Source organism: Mesoplodon bidens, assembly GCF_964165515.1.
Source record: "Mesoplodon bidens genome assembly, chromosome: 17".
Lineage (NCBI taxonomy): Eukaryota > Metazoa > Chordata > Mammalia > Artiodactyla > Ziphiidae > Mesoplodon > Mesoplodon bidens.
In genome coordinates this window covers 16491007-16512640 of record NC_138174.1, presented here as the reverse complement: position 1 = coordinate 16512640, position 21634 = coordinate 16491007, and the positions used below count along the sequence as shown (strand labels likewise).

General features: G+C 46.3%; 1 protein-coding gene and 1 long non-coding RNA gene across 2 annotated transcripts in view; one reads left to right on the top strand and one right to left on the bottom strand.

The window, feature by feature from the left end:
- The window catches only part of FAM124A (family with sequence similarity 124 member A), a 102245-nt gene that overhangs the window by 20347 nt on the left and 60264 nt on the right, over positions 1–21634 (top strand). The window contains exon 3 of the mRNA XM_081215067.1: positions 8989–9722. Coding sequence (XP_081071193.1) covers positions 8989–9722 — 734 coding nt within the window. The remainder of the gene's footprint in view (positions 1–8988; positions 9723–21634) is intronic.
- LOC308605254 overlaps positions 3361–21634 on the bottom strand; it is a 76264-nt gene continuing 57990 nt past the window's right edge. The window contains exon 3 of the long non-coding RNA XR_014013656.1: positions 3361–3396. This is a non-coding gene — a long non-coding RNA (uncharacterized lncRNA). The remainder of the gene's footprint in view (positions 3397–21634) is intronic.

Here is a 21634-nt window from a genome sequence, read left to right as displayed (position 1 = left end):
AAACTATAATTCAAAAAGATACATGCACCCCTATGTTCATAGCAGCACTATTCACAATAGCCAAAACATGGAAGCAACCTAAATGTCCATCGACAGAGGAATGGACAGAGAAAATGTGGTACATATATACAGTGGAAAACTACTCAGCTGTAAAAAGGAAAGAAAGAATGCCATTTGCAGCAACATGGATGGCCCTAGAGATGATCATACTAAGTGAAGTAAGTCAGAAAGAGAAAGACAAATACCATACAATATCACTTATATGTGGAATCTAAAATAAGACACAAATGACCCTATCTACAAAACAGAAACAGACTCATAGACATAGAAATCAGACTTGTGGTTGCCCAGGGGGAGGGGAGTGGGGGAGGGAAGGGCTGGGAGTTTGGGGTTAGCAGATGTAAACTATTATATATAGGATGGATAAACAACAAGGTCCTGCTGTATAGCACAGGGAACTATATTCAGTATCCTGGGATAAACCATCATGGAAAAGAATATTTTAAAAAATGTCTACATGTGTATAACTGAGTCACTTTGCCATACAGCAGAGATTGGCACACATGGAGTCTCTTCAGTCATCTGAACCATATAACTTTTATTTATTTATTTATTTATTTATTTACTTACTTACTTACTTATTTATTTATTTATGGCTGTGTTGGGTCTTCATTTCTGTGCGAGGGCTTTCTCTAGTTGCGGCGAGCGGGGGCCACTCTTCATCGCGGTGCGCGGGCCTCTTACCAGCGTGGCCTCTCTTGTTGCGGAGCACAGGCTCCAGATGCGCAGGCTCAGTAGTTGGGGTTCACGGGCCTAGTTGCTCCGCGGCATGTGGGATCCTCCCAGACCAGGGCTCGAACCCGTGTCCCCTGCATTAGCAGGCAGATTCTCAACCACTGCGCCACCAGGGAAACCCTGAACCATATAACTTTTGATACACAAGGGGTCTAGCACATTGTTAAGCATTGGGGACTGGTGTGCGTCAGCCCTGTCTTACCTTCTCATAAAATTGCGAAATCATTATAGTCCTCAGGACTTAGATAACTATGCCAGATACATTTAAGTGTTTCTAGCTGAATTAAACCTTCTCAGACCAATTACGTATCAACTTCCCGGTCCTCTTCCAGAATCAATGTCAAGCAGTGTCAGAATTTAAAGTGACTGTTATTCCTCTCTGGTTGGTGTCTGGCCTTTCCTTCCCCCTCCTCTTCCCATCTGCAGGTTTGTTCCACAACGAAGCTTAGAAATACAAAGTCAAGTTGATGTCACATTTCCAAGTGGAAAAACATGCAGGGGTCTAAAGCATCTGCCTTACTTTCTATATCATTTCTTTCTTAATAATTTTAGAGTGAGTTCAAGAATAAGCCTCTCACATCCAGATTCCTGACATTGTTTCTGTAATAGGTGATGAAAATTGAGAGAGCAGTCAAATAACTACAGGGATAACAAAGCCGCACTTCTTACAAAATCTTGAGAGGGCCTAAGGATCAGAAAGATGCCATAGTGTTCTCCTCTGTCAAAGGAAAATAGAGTTTTTGGCGTAGTCTCTTCAGCCTATATTCCATTCTTCAATTACAGGAAAGTTCTGTGAATTCAGGCTGAAGGAGGAGATGCATTTTATCTATATTATGGATGCATTTTGGATCCCCTATATTAAATACTCTGCATGTCACCTCATTGCCACCAGATTGCCACTATTCCCAACCCTGCGTCTCCTTTTGACCGCAGTCTGGGGCTGGCACTGGGACCAGCCTTGCCCCTTTCATAGCTCAAAGTTACAGGCCAACCAAAGGCCTTGTCGAAATCATAAAATTACTAAGAATTGAGAATGTCTTAGACTTTAAGTGTTGTCAGGGACAAAGGGGATTGCTTCAATTTTTTAATTAGTTCAGAGGTTCCAAGAACTGTCTGTAAAAAAAAAAAACTGTGAAAAAAAACCCCCCAAAAACTGAAGGCAGGTTATTCATTATATTCTGTATGAATTGACTCTCCCAGGAAGGCATTTGGAAACCCCTTTCTGGGAGCTTTTATTTCAGGCATTCTGGGAAGACCAAGCAGCTTGATGTGGGGAGGTTGGCTCCCTGTGCCACTTTAACGTAGCAGGTTTTGTATTCCTTGTCATTCTGGAGCTTCTTTCCCTCCTGCTTTCTGACCTAATCTTTCTTCACAGCATCAGCCTATGCCCTGGGCATGTCTCTTACACACCTGGTCCACTGTCTCAGTGGCACTGTCTGCCACTTAGTCACATGTGTCTGGTTGACCACACATCCAAGCCCCTGAACTGTTGGGTGCTGCAGAGTGGGGCTTTAGAAATGCAAATCAGGAGTTTATTCAGCCTCCTGCATTTGAGGTTAGAGGGACTCAAGCTAAGCTCCAGGGCCAGATTCCCTAAACCATACAGCCTGCAGCAGCTAGAGATACCCTTGTTCAGACTCTTTTGGCCTCCTGGATGTGTCTGGGGCCCTGTGGTTCTTATGGCGCTGGAACGGTCCAGGGCAGTTTATTCAGGTGATTGTAAGGTTACTGCCTTGGAAACCCCTTGCTGTACCCTCATTGAACATGGGTTTGTTCAGTGAAGTGTCTGTTGCATTTAGGTACCTGACTTCATCTTATATATTTGTTTTATTGTCTATCTCCCACCACTAGATTATAAGTTGTATGAAGGCAGAGACTCTTTCAGTCACCATTGTATCCTACAGTGCCTGGCAGATAGTAGGTGCTCAATAAACATTCCTTGGTTAAGTAAGTGATTGCCACTGAATTGCAAACTGTCAGTGATAAGTGGTGGATAAAATGACAGGAGACGTCAATCATTGCCCAGACATTCTAGAAAGGGGTATCTGAGCTTGTCATATCCTGAGACTTGGCCAGGCATTCCCTTTGGAGTGAGCGACCTGGACCTTCAATTAGAGACGTACCTGCTATTGGGAAGTCAGTGTCTTGGGGACACATCAGTTTGCCAGTTCTGGGAGGAGGGCAGTCTGGCAGGCACTGGACAGCAGGGGACAGTGCGGGCAAGAGAGTGGCAGTGAGGGGTCCCACTGGCAGTATTGAGATAGCCGAGTGGGAGGACCAGCATCAGGACATCTGTCAACAAGCAGAAGGACTTCAGTCCCGTCCCTCTCCTCCAGCAGACTTAGGATGTCCGCGTGGGTCAGGGATTGCCAGAAACTGTCCAGGTGTACTGGTCAGTCCATCTGCGGCAGAATCACCCACCCACATTTCCTGATGGAGCCCAGCCACAGTTTCAGAGCCCAGCCAGGCAGGCTGAGGTTCAGGGCAGGATGATTCTAAGGATGGTAGACTCAAGAGGCAAGAAAAAGCACATGGTGAGGCACACAGACACGCCGTCCTTCTCCAGCCGAATGGCCTTCGGCGGGTCAGTTCACATTTCACCTGCCAGGTGGGGAGAAAGAATACGCCTTTAGCGTGGTGGTGGTTTAAAGATTAAATGAGATAATATATATAGTAAAGCTTTTAGGACAGTGTCTGACAAATGATAAGAACATAATACATGGTTGTTATTGTCTAAGTTATTTTCTGTTACACTTATGAAAAAAAAGGGATATACTGGGGAAAATGGAATAAATCCTCAGGTTAATAATAGACTTTTTGCCTCATAGAAGCCTGAACTGGTGCAGTGCTTTACTTACAGTTGTTTGTGTTTTACATTATCCAAGGAAAATCTAATTGTAAATGATCACATGGGAAAGAATCTTCCTTGTCCTCTTGGGAAGCATAAGCTAGTTGGAAAGCTTTGTGAACAGCTCCGATCTCTCTCCAGCCCTGGGGAGATCCGCCCACTGGCCAGTTTGGGTCTGTGTCCTGCCCTAGCTGAACAGGTGCTCTCTGAGGGCCTTTGAGAGGACGTGTAATAGATATGATAAAGGCATATCCTACGGTCGCAGCCTCTCTGCTCCTCCAGGGAGGCGGAGAGGCTTTTCATGTCAATTAATTATTCACATTTTCTCTTCTTCCCCTCAAACACTTGGCGTCCTGTCTAGCTCCACGGAGGCAGGTTTGCTCTGGGCATGTGTAACCCCAGCACCCGATGACGGTGACGGTGACGGTGTGGGGCTGCATTCTGTGCCCCTTTGAGCGTGTTTATTTCAGGGTCACATGCAGTGGCCACATGCTGGCGACGGCCAGGGCGCACTAATGCCACCACTCATTCCCCCGACTCTTCTCAGCGGCAGGATATTAGCCGCTTACGTCTCTGTGGTTCACACGGTGAAGAGGAAGCTCTGAGGTCGGGTCTTCTTCCTCCTTGCTTGCTTGATCAGGGCTGCGTCCCGGGTGAGCCGTGCTTGGTCGAGTGCCTTTCAGCCCCCTCCCTGCTCCGAAGCTGGGCATCTCGCCCTTTTGCAAAGCTGTAAACATCCACTCAGCCGTGCAGGCTTCTGCGCGGCCTTTGTTACTGCTCCCTGGGAAAGCTTTGTGCCGCCCATAGAGGGGCCGACTGAGCACCCCGACAACTCTGTCTCGGAGACTCAGAAGCTGACGTACCCCGGGCCTCTTCTCACCCAGGCCTCTCACACCCCTCTGCTTTCCCTTGTCACTCTTCTGCTTTTCTGTCACTGCTGTGCCCACCTGCAGTGCTGCCCTGCGCTTCCCCTTGAGGGCAGCGCTCACATTGCAAAGACCTGGGCATGTGCCCTCAGGGAGGCGGTTTCTGATAGTCTTCCTCAGAGACCCAGGGCCAGAAGAAAGGGATGTAAAGGGGTGTCCGTGACAGGAAGCTATGGACTGGTGGCCGAGAAGCCAGCCAATCAGAAGCAGGCAGGAGAGCCGGAGAGAGAGGTGAAGTCGCAGAGGCGTGGCCAGAAATGGCTGGAGAGTGAAAGCTGCCCCCCTTCAGCTGGGAAACAAGTACTTTTGTGCAGAACCGCGGGGGAACTGTGCGCACAGACCTCATGCCATAGCCGAGTGCCTGCCCACTCACTCCCTCTGTGCCCTCGGCAGGTTCCTTCACCTCTTTGTGCCTCAATATCCTGCCCTCTAAAGTGAGGACAAGGGGAGCGACCCTCCCCACCCCCCGACTTCTGGGGTTGCTCTGAGGATTCCATGAGCTCGTACATGTAGAACACTGGCCCACAGTGAATGTCATCTGTGTGTCACGCAGCAACATCACCCCACGTCCATGGCCACACACACCCTGAGTGTGGGGTTAGGATCTTAATGGGACCGGCTGACGCTCTGACAACTTCTTTTCCCAGACACTCTTGCTGCTCCTTTTTTCCCCTTGTAGAAATCATCGGTAATTTTTTCAAGTGAATGTCTTCATCCCCAGATTATTCACAGCCTTTCTACACCTTCCATTTATAGTGAGCATTCACAACTGTTTAGTGAAATCACGTCTCCACTGGTGGGCGATCAGGGCACCCTGGAAAAGTGAAATATCCATCGTAGGCAACTGTGGTATCTCCTCCTGCCACCACTGGAGCGACTGACTGGCAGGAAATGTCATTGGTTTGTGTTTTCACTACTCTTGCTTCAACTTCACTTCTGCTGATAGTGGTGCTTGTGTTCAGTGAAACAGAAAGTAGCCAGGTGAGCTGAAAGAGCAAGCAAAGGAAAGGGCCAGAATAATCTATGAATTCCAATTGTTTTTTAAGCCACCAGGATGAATTTTCACTGGTTCGTATCAAAACAGGGCACACACGAGATAACTGTATGAAAGCGGGAATGTGGCCGAAAGGGAACTGGTCCATCCTTAAGTTCAACACATCTTCTCAGCAACACACAGGTCCAGTTGCCAACAGGACATCCCTCCTGGAAGTCAGTCGGGCATCACAAGCCAGCATGGCCAAGGTGGACCTCCTTATCTTTCCCCACAAACCTGCCTTTCTTCCTCTGTTTTCTGTCTCAGCTAAGCATCAACATCAGATGAGTTGCTCAAGCCAGAAACATCAAGGTCAACTCCTCTCCTGCTTTTCCTGCTCCTACCTCCAGGCCTGTGGGCTCCACATGCTTCCTAAATAGCCTGTGAGACTAGCCCTCTTCTGTACACCCACTGAAAGTGTCACTGTGTGTTTTGAGCCAACCCCAAGCAGTGGCTCAAAACAGCAGTCATTTATCATTTCCCATGTGTCTTGGGTTAGCTGTTCCAGACCAAGATCTGCTGGGTGTCTTTGTGTGTCTTGAGCCTGGCTGATGGAGGCTTGGCTCAGCTAGGCTGGCTCGGGTCCACGTCGCCCTCATACTCCTTTCTCGCCCCAGTGGGCTGGCCCGAGCATGTTCTTCTCATGGAAACGTTAGAAGCACCAGAAACAAGCCAAAACACATGCCACTATTTCTGTTGGCCGAAGCTAGGCGTATGGTCTCACTTGAAGTCAAAGGGTGGGGAAATGCACTACAGCCATTTAGTGGAAGGAACTACAAAGCCACATGGCAGAGAGCAAGGTGACAGGGTAAGATAAAGAACCAGGGCCAATAATGCAATCTCCCACGTCCTTGTTATCCTGACCTAGACTCTTCACGCATCTTCTAACTTCTTGCTTTGCCTATAGCCAACCGCCCCTGACTTGATCCCAGCATCCCTTTATTAAAAATTTCCACTGCCCCTTATCACTGCCAAATTGAGCTGAAGCCCTGTACAACTTGGCTCTAATCCATTTTTCCTGTTGTATCTGTTGCCATGTTTCAGAATTACTCACCACCCCTTTCCAAATGTGCTTGTGTTTCGCACAGTTCTGTGCCTTCATAAACAGTCTTCCCTCTTCCTGCGATGATCTCCCCCATATTTGAGGTTCTTGTCAGTGAGATATCATCGACCCTTCAAGACCCAGTTCACCTGGAGCACCTTCCAGAAAGCCCTCTCAGAACCCCCCTGGGGAAAAAATTGCTCCTTCCTTTGTGATGTGGTCGTCAACTGACATTGCATCACGCTCATCCTTAACTCATAGCGATTCGAGAATACATGCTCAGCCAGAGAGAGAAAGAAAGGCAGAGCTTCAATACTTCCACCCACCATTCTACTCCGTGACTGTGGGAGCACTGAGACTTGACTGTGCTGCTACCTTAGTCATCCTTTGGTTTCAGAATCCTCTTCAGCTCCCAAAAGCCTCTTGTAGCATAAAAGGCACAGCCGACTGAGCGGGGGTCTAGTGTTTAATGATACAAGACTCTTCTCTTATAACAGCCAGGCAGCAAGCCTTTATTTCATCTGCTGTTCAACCAAAGGAACATCTATCTGGATGTGTGGGCTTGTTGCAGATCAGGACCTTCCAGTTCTCTACTGGAAATTCAAGGGACTATCAGTGGTAATAGTGTCTATAGTAAATGTTTATGTCATGGTGACTTTAGAATCTTCCCTTCACCTGAGATGCTACTCTATCATGTTTCCTACAGACTTATATCAGATTGAATTTTAATCTTTATGTCGGTGTTTCCCAGCCAAGTCATGAAGTTCTCATTGTGGCTTATGGTTCTTTATGGCTGCTGCCTGTGGCTATGCAGGTCATACACTGTACAGCTCTAAGGGGGCACTAGTCACGCCAGAGTCTATGTAAATGGGACCCCTGTAGTCATGGTGCCAGCTTCTGTGTCTCCCAGTGACTGGTACATATTGATTGCTCAAGAAATGTGTGGGTGAATGAGTAAAAGAGAAAGAAGGCAACAAGAAACCGAGCTAACTGTTCCCAAGTGAGATATTTAATAGTCAGGGTTTGAATGAAAATTCAGACAGGTTTTGCTCCAGCAAAATGAAGATCCTGTTATCATAGGTGCCTGTGATGAAATGTACCTGTAAACCCACTTGGAATGTCTTGTTTAACTACAAAAAAATCACCTTTCATCCTGCAAACTGATCAAGGTGATGGTTCCGGAAAGCACATCATGCTTCTCAAATGTTACCGACCCCGTGATCGCCCTATGCCTGATACCCTAGCGGACATCGTGAGGCATGTGTGTGGAGACAGGTCTAGATTCTAGATGAATCTTGCCCTCCAAGTCACAATAGACTTAAAGTTTCCTTGATTTCCCTTGGATGGTCATACAACTTAAATACATGCAAGAGGAGCCATCATGAACAAGAACAAGCCTTTTATCAGGTTACTTGATGAAATACGCTGAATATTTTTAAAGTAGAAGTATGCCAGTGTGGCTGGCAAACTGTTCACCCCATGGGAGAAGGTTGCCAAGGTAAATGGTCACCTTCACACTTGGAATTCGCTGTTCTGCCAGAGGACACAGGGAGGGGAACTGACCCAATCAGGACGTATGGGCTTCTGGGTGGACATGGCCTGAGGAGGGGCCCAAAAGGCAGCAGGACACAGTCAGTGATGGTCTGACCATGAGTCATCACCCCACCCCTAACCACAGCCCCTGGAGGCTCTGACCGCAAGAACACGGTGCTCGCCGCCCCCCTCCCCGTGGGGTCTCGAGCAGCAAGATGGTCACCACCCGGCCACCCTACCATCAGGACACAGTTGGCAGCATGCCGCACCAGCCAGGGCTTGATGTGTCCATTAGAGTAAGTGCCTGGTGAAGAAAGGATTCCATAAATGTTAAAGGGATGAACAAACCGATGAACAAACCAATGAAATAAGCAAACCAAAGAAGTGCAATGATATAGGGACCATTTGTGGGGGAAGGCACTGCAGTTACCTACGGAAATTCTAAATGGTGTGCACTTAGTGCTACAGCGTCTTCCCTAAGGGCCCTGTTTTCCTTTTCAAACCCATGGAGACTTGACTCTGTGCTGTTCAATAGAAAATACACTCAACCTGATGAAGCACCACACCAAGGTTGTCCTGACAGCGCCCAGCTTGGGAACCAGTGTGAGTAATAGTTGTTGAGTTCGGGGCTGCTAGGGTGCTGCAACAGTAGTGTTTGCACGTGAACTTGGGATCAGGATTTCAAAACAATCAAGGAGTCCGTTTAGTTAAAATTTAGCTTCTCTTCCTGCCCGAAGTCTTGCATGTTATCACAGGACACCTCAATGAAATAGTCACCGTTTGTTTCTTGGGTTTTGTTTTGTGCTGCTAGGTGAGCTCTCCGTGGAGGAAGCGCAGGACCCTTTCTTGGTCAGCATCCACATAATCTCAGACCCAGGGGAATCCCGACCCCTGCAGGAGGCCATCGACAAGGTCTTGGCTTGGATCCACCCTGACCTCCAGCTGTTCAGGGTCTCTGAGAGGAGGGCGTCCCGGCGGCGGCGGAAGGCCCCCAAGGTGGCGCAGCCAGCCCTGGCGGTGGTCCTCTTTCTGCAGGAGGAGTACGGCGAGGAACAGATCCTGCAGCTGCACCGCATGCTGCAGCGGCCGCCCTGGCGCCATCACCACACGGAGCGCGTGCCTAGCAGGTTTCTGCCCTACCTGCCCTGCAGCCAGGAGTTCTTCACCCTGGCCCCTGGGACACCGCTGTGGGCCATCCGGCCTGTGCACTACGGCAAGGAAATCGTGCGCTTCACCATCTACTGTCGCCATGACAACTACGCCGACATCCTCAAGTTCTACGAGCTGATACTCAGGCGGAGCCCCAGTCAGAGGAAAACGGACTTCTGCATCTTCCCCATTTTCTCCAGTCTGGATGTGGACATCCAGTTCTCCCTGAAGAGACTGCCCTGTGACCAGACCCCGGTCCCCACTGATTCCTCCGTGCTGGAGTTCCGAGTCAAGGACATTGGCGAGCTGGTGCCTCTCTTGCCCAACCCCTGCAGACCCATCAGTGAGGGACGCTGGCAGACGGAGGACCACGATGGGAACAAGATCCTTCTGCAGGTACCTTGGGGGAAGTCTGTCTGTCTGTCTGTCTGTGTCTATCTCCACTTGGGGAGAACAGAGGAACAAGTGAATTGGTTCTGCCAGAAACCCTGGTTAGTACCTGTTACAGAACAATGAGTTAAGAAAAAAGATCAGTGACCCTCTGTCTGGCTCGTAGATCAAGTCAAGGTGTCCATACTCTAATTAAACAGTTTTCACTTAGCTGCCGTGGCCATGTGCCCCAGGCAAGCAATGGCCGATTCCTCTAGCGCCTCTTCACCCACCTGCTTGAGCATCCACTAAATGCTTGTGGCTCCCGGGGATTTAGACTGAACTGATATCCCAGGGGATTTGGTATTAAAGATTCCTTAATCTACTCCCTCACAAGTAGGGAGTTTTTACCAATGAATTCTTCACTTCCACAAAGGAACTTCAGGAAAACCCATCTATGACAATGGTAAAATACGTTGACGTTCAGTAGAGAAGATACCTGTTTTCTTCATCGCTCTGGTGCCTCCCCCAGCTTCTACCCTTCCACCCTTCTGCTACTGGGCAATAGGTGGTTTAAATTCAGTGATTATTGGAAATGACTTTCTTGGTGTTTTAAGGAGTACGTGATGCCCCTGGAGCTTCTTTCATTCAGCTTAGGAAGGGAGAGTGTATACATGGAAGGAAATGGATGCAGTAGACTGTTCTGTTGCTTCCGTGGTTAATGTCTTGGCTCAATTACTGGACCCATTTCTCCTCCCATCCTTCCAGCGATTGTCCCAAACTCTTTAGACGTCATTAGTTATACTCTACAATTCAAAGTTCAGCATACAGATTTAAGAAGGTCCTATACTGGGCTTCCTTGGTGGCGCAGTGGTTGAGAGTCCGCCTGCCAATGCAGGGGACACGGGTTCGCGCCCCGGTCCAGGAAGATCCCACATGCCGTGGAGCGGCTAGGCCCGTGAGCCATGGCCGCTGAGCCTGTGCGTCCGGAGCCTGTGCTCCACAACGGGAGAGGCCACAACAGTGAGAGGCCCTTGTACCACAAAAAAAAAAAAAAAAAAGAAGAAGTTCCTATACCTACCCTACCTGATAAATGCTTTCAAGACCCAGGCTTTCTAGCATTAACAGGTAAATCCGTCCAGGCATATAGGATTTTGTCTTTCTGAAACACCTCTGCCTCTGGCATCTCAGTTTTCACATATGGCTACCTGACAGGAGAAAGCTGATAGCAAGTTCGGGGACATTGTCTTGAAAGGTGCTGATTGTATTTACTTGACTCACAGGTAAAGTTTCATAGTTTTTGTTGGTTTGGGCATTAAACATCAGAACTATAATCCACATATCACAAAATGAAGTGAGAATTTGTCACATGACAGATACCTGGCTCAAACTACAGCCAGGCCACATGGCTCAAGTCAAAAAGGTCACCTTGAGATATTTACGATTTAGAGGAACTAGATAATTTTCAGATTTCCCTTTGAACTGTGCAAATAAGAAATAATATTGCTTTATTATTCACTGAACTAAATGCTAGCTAGCATTTGTTTTATTTTTTAATTTTTTTTATATTGGAGTATAGTTGATTTACAGTGTTGTGTTTCAGGTGTACAGCAAAGTGATTCAGTTATACATATACATATATATATTCTTTTTCAGATTATTTTCCCATATAGGTTATTACAGAGTATTGAGTAGAGTTCCCTGTGCTATACAATAGGTTCTTGTTGATTATCTATTTTATGTATAGCAGTGTGTATATGTTAATCCCAACCTCCTAATTTATCCCTCCCACCCACGCACCTTTCCCCTTTGGTAACTGTAAGTTTGTTTTCAAAGTCTGTGAGCCTGTGTCTGTTTTGTAAATAAGTTCATTTGTGTCATTTTTTTTACATTCCACATATAAGTGATATCATGATATTTGTCGTTCTCTGACTTACTTCACTTAGTATGATAATCTGTAGATCCATCCATGTTGCTGCAAACAGCATTATTTAATTCTTTTTTGTGGCTGAGTAATATTCCATTGTATATATGTACCACATCTTCTTTATCCATTCCTCTGTCAGTGGACACTTAGGTTGCTTCCATGTCTTGGCTATTGTAAATAGTGCTGCAGTGAACATTGGGGTGCAAATATCTTTTCAAATTGTGGTTTTCTCTGGGTATATACCCCAGAGTGGGATTGCTGGATCTGTTTTTAGTTTTTAGTAGCTCTGTTTTTAGTTTTTTAAGGAACTTCCATACTGTTCTCCATAGTGGTTGTACCATTTTACATTCCCACCAACAGTGTAGGAGGGTTCCCTTTTCTCCACACCTTCTCCAGCATTTATTGTATGTTAGAATTTTTACTGATGGCCATTCTGGCCGGTGTGAGGTGATACCTCATTGTAGTTTTGATTTGCATTTCTCTAATAATTAGCGATGCTGAGCATCTTTTCATGTGCTTTTTGCCCATCTGTATGTCTTCTTTGGAGAAATGTCTATTTAGATCTTCTGCCCATTTTTTGATTGGGTTGTTTGTTTTTTTTGATATTGAGCTACATGAGCTGTTTGTATATTTTGGAGATTAATCCCCTGTTGGTCACACCATTTGCAAATATTTTCTCCCATTCTGTGGGTTGTCTTTTCATTTTGTTTATAATAGTTTTTTTGTGTGCAGAAGCTTTTAAGTTTTTATTAGGTCCCATTTGTTTATTTTTGTTTTTATTTTCATTACTCTAGGAGGTGGATCCAAAAAGATATTTCTACGATTTATGTCAGAGTGTTCTGCCTATGTTTTCCTCGAGGGTTTTATAGTGTCCGGTCTTACATTTAGGTCTTTAATCCATTTTGAGGGTTATTTTTGCGTATGGTGTTAGAGAGTGTTCTAATTTCATTCTTTTACATGTGGCTGTCCAGTTTTCCCAGCACCACTTATTGAAGAGACTGTCTTTTCTCCATTGTATATTCTTGACTCCTTTGTCATAGATTAATTGACCGTAGGTGCATGGGTTTATTTCTGGGCTTTCTATCCTCTTCCATTGATCTATAAATCTGTCTTTGTGCCAGTACCATACTGTTTTGATTACTGTAGCTTCATAGTAGTGTCTGAAGTCAGGGAGCCTGATTCCTCCAGCTCCGTTTTTCTTTCTTAAGATTGCTTTGGCCATTCAGGGTCTTTTGTGTTTCCATACAAATTTTAAGATTTTGTTGTTCTAGATCTGCAAAAAAAATTCCATTGGTAATTTGATAGGGATTGTGTTGAACCTGTAAATTACCTTGGGTAGTATAGTCATTTTGACAATGTTGATTCTTCCAATCCAAGAACATGGTATATCTTTCCATCTGTTTGTGTCATCTTTGATTTCTTTCATCAGCATCTTATAGTTTTTGGAGTACAGATCTTTTGCAACCTTAGACAGGTTTATTCCTAGGTATTTTATTCTTTTTGATGCCATGGTAAATGGGATTGTTTCCTTAATTTCTCTTTCTGATATTTTGTTGTTAATGTACAGAAATGCAACAGATTTCTGTGTATTAATTTTGTATCCTGTAACTTTACCAGATTCATTGATGAGCACTAGTAGTTTTCTGGTAGCATCTTTTCTATGTATAGTAAGTATCATGTCATCTGGAAACAGTGACAGTTTTACTTCTTCTTTCCAATTTGGGTTCCTTTTATTTCTTCTCTGGTGGCCGTGGCTAGGACTTCCAAAACTATGTTGAATAAAAGTGGCAAGAGTGGACATCCTTGTCTTGTTCCTGATCTTAGAGGAAATGTTTTCAGCTTTTTGCCATTGAGAATGATGTTTGCTGTGGGTTTGTCATATATGGCCTTTACTATGTTGAGGTAGGTTCCCTCTGTGTCCACTTTCTATAAAGTTTTTAGCATAAATCAGTGTTGAATTTTGTCAGAAGGTTTTTCTGCATCTACTGAGATGATCATATGGTTTTTATTCATCAGTTTGTTGATGTGGTGTATCGCACTGATCAATTTGTGGATATTGAAAAATCCTTGCATCCCTGGGATAAATCCCACTTGATCATGGTGTATGATCCTTTTATTTTATTGTTGGATTCGGTTTGCTAGTATTTTGTTGAGGATTTTTGTGTCTATGTTCATCAGTAATATTGGCCTATAATTTTCTTTTGTGTGGTATCTTTGTCTGGTTTTGGTATCAGGGTGATGGTGGCCTCATAGAATGAGTTTGGAAGTGTTCCTTCCTCTGCAGCTTTTTGGAAGAGTTTCAGGAGGATAGGTGTTAACTCTTCTCTAAATGTTTGATAGAATTCGCCTGTGAAGCCATCTGGTCCTGGACTTTTGTTTGTTGAGAGTTTTGTTTTGTTTTTTTTAACATCTTTATTGGAGTATAATTGCTTTACAATGGTGTGTTAGTTTCTGCTGTTGAGAGTTTGTTTTTTTTTTTGTTTTTTTTTTCTTTTTGCGGTACGCGGGCCTCTCACTGTTGTGGCCTCTCCCGTTGTGGAGCACAGGCTCCGGATGCGCAGGCCCAGCGGCCATGGCTCATGGGCCCAGCCGCTCCGCGGCATATGGGATCCTCCCAGACCGGGGCACGAACCTGTATCCCCTGCATCGGCAGGCGGACTCTCAACCACTGCGCCACCAGGGAGGCCCTGTTGAGAGTTTTTTAATCACAGTTTCAATTTCAGTACTTGTGATTGGTCTGTTCATATTTTCTACTTCTTCCTGGTTCAGCCTTGGGAGATGGTACCTTTCTAAGAATTTGTCCATTTTTCCAGGTTGTCCATTTTATTGGCATATAGTTGCTTGTAGTTATCTCTTATGATCTTTTGTATTTCTGTGGTGTCAGTTTTATAATCCCTTTTGAAATGTGAGAAAAGTTTTCTTCTGTGTTTGAAGACTGCCAATTTTTTATGCAAAACAATGCAGTTGTGTAAGTAAAAATTAATGAAAGGATTTTGTTTATACTAAAAGATCAAAATGAATGTGATTGTTTCTGAGGGACTTTTTCCTTTTTGCAGTATTTAGAATATTTTTTGCTCTCAATCCCTGTAATAATGTAAATGAAAGAATAAAGTAGGAAAGCTTGGCCTGAACTCCACTCAAAGGAATAATTGAAAGAATATTTCAAAGAAAAGCCACAGATTTAAATGGCTATACAATCTGTATGGGTGCAGGCTTTTGAATTTAGAGCATCCAAGAGTGAAAAGAGTAAGAAAAAAAGATTTGTATCACGGGGTCTCAGGAATTTGGGCCTTTGTTCAAAATAGTAATATGCCAGAGAGTTAAATTAATGTGGGCAGAAATGACTAATAGTCCCTCTCACAGTTCTTGATTATGGCTGTTTGAACAGGTTACTATTTACTGCATCACTGCAGAAAGCCATCCTCTGCTCTAGCATGAGAGATACGCCTGCCCACCTCTTTAAATTACTTTTAAAAGTAAAAATTTATACTTCATTCTTTAGCAAAATTAATACATTTTGGTCATGGAAGGAGGGACACAGTTGAGAGTACGCTTTTTTTTTTTTTTTTTTTTACATTCTCCTTAGCAGTGTGTTTCCCAAGTTTCATTTTCAACATACATGCTTTTGTTCCATTGGGTGCAGTTATACGTTGAAGGCAATCTTGGTTGGGTAGTTTCTAGTTGCGTTCTTAAAATATAGATTGCATTTCAGTTCCTCATCCTGCCCCGTTGAGTTAACGTTCCATATTTCAGAGACCTCCTCCAGCCGTTTAATTCCTCTGGAGGAGAAAAACTGAGAGGTTTGTTTCTGGGAGCTACTCAGCCTCTTATAAGAATTTGGAAATGTTTTTAACTAAGATCTGATTAGATGGAAAGAAAGCCTTCTACCTCCTGAAACTCACCTCTCCTTTCTTGGCATTGCCTGATTCAGGGGGAAAAAGGCGGAGAGGAGGTGGGTGGAGAGTTGCCAGCATCGGATATTGCCCGAGATCCTTCTAGAAAATGCACCTTAGGAATTTGCATCAATGCTTGATGATCGAAACTACAGCTTTATATAGCCAAGATCTGTGTTACACGAACTAGAAGTAAACTAACACTGTACTTGGAACATAATAAGTTCTCTTTATACATTTCTCTTTACTTTTTGTTGAAGAATAATATAAATGATATATACAAGGAAAAGTGCACATCACAAATATATGCTCAGTGAATTTTCACAAATTGAACATTTTCATAAGCAACACCCAGATGAAGAAACAGAACATAGAAACAGAAGAGAAGTCTTCTCTTCCCCCATTCCCGGGACTCCCTTCCCTTAAATGAACATATTAATTACTCTGTATTTCACAAAAGTGGGGGGAAGGAGTATCTGGTCAGAAAAGTTGGGAACATGGCTGTGTTATCTGGGGGTGTTTTTGTATTTATAGGTAGCTCCCACATTTTTGTGTAAAAAGACTTAGGTTGGCTGACAAAGATATAGATCATACAAGAAAGAGTAATAAAAATAATTAGATACCAAAGGGACTTGAAGTAGAGGAAAAATAATGATAGGAAAGTCAGGTAAACCAAGTATGACATCCAAAGTGCATGTCATTTCCTATCTGAGAGCTCTGCTGTTTAACTGGTAGCCACTAGCCACATGTGGCCATTTAAATTTAACATTTAAGTGAATTAAAATAAAAAATTCAGTTCCTCAGTCTCACTAGAACATTTCAAGTCCTCAGCAGCTCCATGTGGCTGGTGGCTACCATATTGGTTAGCACACATACAGAACATTTCCATCATTGCAGAAAGTTCTATGGACAGCATTCTTCCAGAAATAGGCCCCAATTTTGATTTTGAGTTCTCCAGCAGCAAAAACAGAATGGAAAATCAGCAGTGATACAATTTAGAATCCATGAGGCAAAAATAAACTGTGCTTCAGATGCACAGCTATTCCAGGTTCTGCATCCTGGGAGCAGCGTTGCTCCCACCTTCTCACGTCCAGTGAGGTGTCAGCAGCCTGCCCTCAACCGTGCTCTAGAACAGCTGCATCGAGGCCTCGCAAGGCTTTCTTACACGGAGCCTGCAGGGTGGGCAGGGTGCCCAGCCAAGTGTCGTGCAGCAAAGCCACTGCACAAAGGGAGGCTGGGCAAAACAAGGTGGTCCCTGCCTGTAGCTCCTGGGGCCTTGGCTGAATCCCAGAGGGAGGGACACACCTTCAGAGAATCTCCCCAAATTTGTTTCTCTCAGCTAAGCTTTTGGTAGATCGCGAGGGACAGTGAGCTTGGCTTGTTTCTTTGCAGCCGAGTCCCTGGAGTTCACCTGTTCCATGTAGCTGGTAAAGGATGGAGTCATATGTCTTGCGACTCAGCCAAGCTGGGTTGTATGTTGATGTCTTCTTTTTTTTTAAATATATTTTATTTATTTATTTATTTATTTTTGGCTGCATTGGGTCTTTGTTGCTGTGTTCTGGCTTTCTCTAGTTGCGGCGAGTGGGGGCTATTCTTCATTGTGGTGTGCGGGCTTCTCATTGCAGTGGCTTCTCTTGTTGTAGAGCATGGGCTCTAGTCGTGCAGGCTTCAGTAGTTGTGGCTTGCGGGCTCTAGAGCACAGGTTCAGTAGCTGTGGTGCACAGGCTTAGTTGCTCCGCGGCATGTGGGATCTTCCTGGACCAGGGCTCGAACCCATGTCCCCTGCATTGGCAGGCGGATCCTTAACCACTGCGCCACCAGGGAAGCCCTGTTGATGTCTTCTTAGGGAGCTCTAAGGAGCCTGACAAGGACACGGGCCTCAACAATAGGCCACCGCCTCCCTTGGAGGTCTTCCACGGGAGTGCCATGGGCAAGGCCAAACTCCTTAAGAAGTGATTTGGGGTCCATCCAAACACAGAGAAGCACAGTTGAGGACCCAAAGGTCAGTTTCACAAAGAGAATGCAGCTGCAATTTTAGGCTGGAAAAATGTGGAAAGCAGGTCACTCCATGTCTTTGAAGAGGTAAGGTAATTTAACAATGGCGTCTAAGCCTTTGCAAGACTTCTTCCATAGAGGATGGTCGCCAGCTGTCCTTTGCATCCTCATAAGGCAGAACAGGGAACTGGCTTAAACCAAAGGTTTTAAGTAGCATTTAAAAGACAAGAAATCCCGACAGGCAGAATTGTTACCCGTTGAAAGGGCTGCCAGGTTCAGTCTCGAGGACTGTCTTCACTGGAGAGCTTTTAACATTTCATTCACACCAGCTCATGTACTTGTCTTCTTCACCCAGCGAGGAGATTGTCTAGACAGTCAGTCCCGGAATACTGGGGCCATCAGCGCTGTGAGGACAGGGAGACGGGTGCTAGTGAGGATGCAATTGAGGGACTAAGTGGGCTTCAGAGACTTAAAAAATTTTTTTTATTTGTGGTAAAATACACAGAACAATACAGAGAACGATCAGATTTACTGTCTTAACCATTTACAAATGTATGGTTCAGGAGTGTTAACTACACTCACATCGTAGTGCAGCCGTCACCACCTCCATCTCCAGAACTCTTTTCATCTTGCAAAATGGAAACTGTCCCCATTAAACAGAAACGGCTCATACCCCCTCCCTCCGGCCCCTGGCAACCACCATTCTACCTTCTGTCTCTATGAGCTTGACTGCTCTAGGGATCTCACGTAAGTGTGATCAGACAGTATTTGTCTTTTCGTGACTGGCTTAGTTCACTCAGCATAATGTCCTCAAGGTTCATCCAAGCTGCAGCATGTGTCAGATTCCCTTCCTTTTTAAATCTGAATAATACTCTGTTACGAACGTGCCACATTTTGTTTAGCCATTCACCCGTTGATGGACAGGTGAGGCACTTCCATCTTTGGGCTATTGTGAATAATGCTGCTGTGAACATGGGTGTGCAAATACCTCTTTGGGTCCCTGCTTTTACTTCTTTTGGGTTTGTACCCAGAGGTGCAATTGCTGGGTCACATGGTAAGTGTATGTTGAATTTTTTGAGGAGAGGAACTGCCATACTGTTTTCTGTAGTGGCTGTACATTTTACATTTCCACCAGCAACATATGAGGATGGGACATGTTTTTTAAGAAAGCAGAGAGAGGCTTGCTCTTTGTTTGCGGGGTACAGTACACCGTATTCTGCACTAGGAGATAAAGAGGGCTATGGTTGGAAAGAATTGAGCAAATACTGAAGTGAGGCATTGACGCTTCACCCGACACACTCCGGATCTAGACTCTACAGCAGAAATTCTTAACGTGCTGTCCTTGGATCCCAAGCACCACTTGTATGCATGTGTTTATGTGCCTCATCATAAAAGGTACATCATATCATGTCTCTCAAAATTAACTCTCCAAAGGGTTCCCACTCTCTGGCAGCCCTTCTAGACGTTCACCAAGGCTTTCCATCAGCGGCTCACCTCTCTGGCTTTACCTCGCACGTCTCTCCCTCTGCTCCCTCTGTGCCTTCCACGTTGGCCTGCTTTCTCTTCCTCAGATGCAGCAAACTCATTCCTGCCTCAGGACCTTTGCACCTACTGCCTGGAATGATCTCCTCCAGGATCTTCACATGGTTGGTTCCTTCTCATCATGCAGGTTTCAGAGATGCCTTCCCTGCCCGCCCCACCTAAAGTAGCTCCCAGATAGCCTCCTGACCAGTTACCTTACTTCTCCACTGGACAGCTAGAAGGTCCTTTTGGAACGTAAGCCAGACCATGTGACTCCTGTGCCCAGAACCCCCGGGGGCACCCTGCCCCTTCTCTCGTGCTGTATACGCCAGCTTCCTCGCAGTGGTAGGTTGCCTCCCTGCTCCGCTCTTCTCCCGTCACTGCCCCAGCCGCCCTGGCCTCCCTCTTGACCCTTCAGAACATGCTGTGTCTGCTCTGTCCCTCTGCCCACCATCCAGCTGGCCACGTGGCTGTTCCTTCTCCCCCACCTCGTCAGGTCTGTGCTCCGTGTCCCCTCCCTAGCGAGGCCTTCCCCGGCCGCAGCATGAAGGGCACCTCCCTCTCCTGTTCCTGCACACACAGACGTGCCAGCGGCCGTACTCCTGCCCTGCTTGCCTTTTCCCCATGGCGCCATCCCCTTTAACTCACTGCATGTTGACCGAACAGAGGCTTGTCCGTCCCTCCCACCAGACCCTGAGTACCTGGAGGGCAGGGGCTTTCCCTGTTTTGCCCACCATTGGGTCCCTAGTGCCTCTAACGGTGTCTGGCACACATTAGACACTCAGTGTTGAATGAATTTGTTAAAAAAAGGAGACAGAACGGGAGAGAGGTGGGGACTTGGGGCTGTTCCGGGCAGGCCCACGGAGGCGGGTTGAGCAGGGGGAGAGCCCTGGCTGGTGGTTACAAACAGAGGAAGAGTGACCAGGGCCCGGAGGAGGGGACCGTGACAGGTGCCCGTGGGAGGACTCCTTGGGCCACAGTGCCTGCTGGCTGATGGCAAGGGGGACTCCGGTGCTAAACGCAGGGCAGGTGGCAAAGAGGATGAGTGGGAGGCCTCCCACCACCCCTCAGGTCAGGCTGGGGGCCCCAGGGAGAACAGTGGCCATGCGGACAGGAGCCCTCCTCCTGCTGAGGCCCTCTGCTCCCAGGAGAGGTGGGAGAGGAAGGGGTGGGTCAGCCGGCATCTCTGGGAGGGCCAAATGACACACGCGACAATGTAACACTGTCCCCCCTGCAGGCTGGGCACCTCTGCTTCTAGCTGCCAGAAACGGACACAGACCGTCTCCAGTTGGTCAGCTTCTTGTCTGGGGAGGAGCTTATGCAGGGAAGAGTTTACCCAAGAAATAATAACGGTGTGATAGTGAATATTAATTGCTTGCTTAGGAGCTGCCACACTGTAGGCTAAGTGCACTCTAATACCTTCCTTACTTAACCCTCTCAGCGCATCTACCATCCGGAGACCACTCGTATCCCCATCCTGCAGACGCACACCCGGAGATGTAGGTCAGTAACTGCCATGCCCAGAATTACCAACAGCAAATGGTGAGACTGGGAGCAAACTTGGGGACATTTGACTCAGGAACCCGTGCTGGCTGTGCTGTTCCCTATTCTTTTTCTTTTTTAAAAAATTTTATTGATTGATTGATTGATTGATTGATTGCCTGTGTTGGGTCTTCGTTGCTGCACGCGGGCTCTCTAGTTGCAGCGAGCAGGGGCTACTCTTCGTTGCGGTGCGCGGGCTTCTCATTGCGGTGGCTTCTCTTGTTGTGGAGCACGGGCTCTAGGCGAGCCAGCTTCAGTAATTGTGACACGCGGGCTCAGTAGTTGTGGTGCACGGGCTCAGCAGTTGTGGCTCACAGGCTCCAGAGCGCAGGCTCAGTAGTTGTGGCGCACAGGTTTAGTTGCTCCTCGGCATGTGGGATCTTCCTGGACCAGGGCTCGAACCTGTGTCCCCTGCATTGGCAGGTGGATTCCTAATCACTGTGCCACCAGGGAAGTTGCACGTGCTCTTCCCTATTCTTTTCCGAGGAACACAGCCGGGACCTGGGTGTTCCCTCTGCTGGTACCTCTCAAGCTTCAGCAGACCTGAAAATCACAGATCCCTGGGCTCCACCTCCAGAAACTTGGATCTAGGAGGTCCAGGGTGGGGCCCGAGATCCTGCATTTCTAACCAGCTCCCAGGTGCTGACGCCTGTAGCATCCTCTCTACATGTGCACTGGGCTCAGGATATTCTAAGCAGGACTACCCAGTTGTCGCTTCGTGTTTGATAAGCGCTGCCTGGGGCACATTCCCTTTTTAAAAATTATTAGAACCGTACTTAGTAGCAGGCTCAGGACAGAACATCAGGAGTACAAGTCACAGTATTGTGATGATCATTCGCAACTTAAACTACATGCATTGAATCATTGTTGCACACCTGAAACGAATATAATGCTATATGTCAATTATATCTCAATTAAAAGAAAAAAAAAGAGTACAAGTCACAAGAGGTGTCTGTAAGATGAGCCCAGAGCTTCCTGAAACTGTTTGTATCCTGTTCCCAGCCCCAAGTGCAATGCCCAGCAGCTACTCAGTACACGTTAGCTTGTCCCTCCTCCCCCTT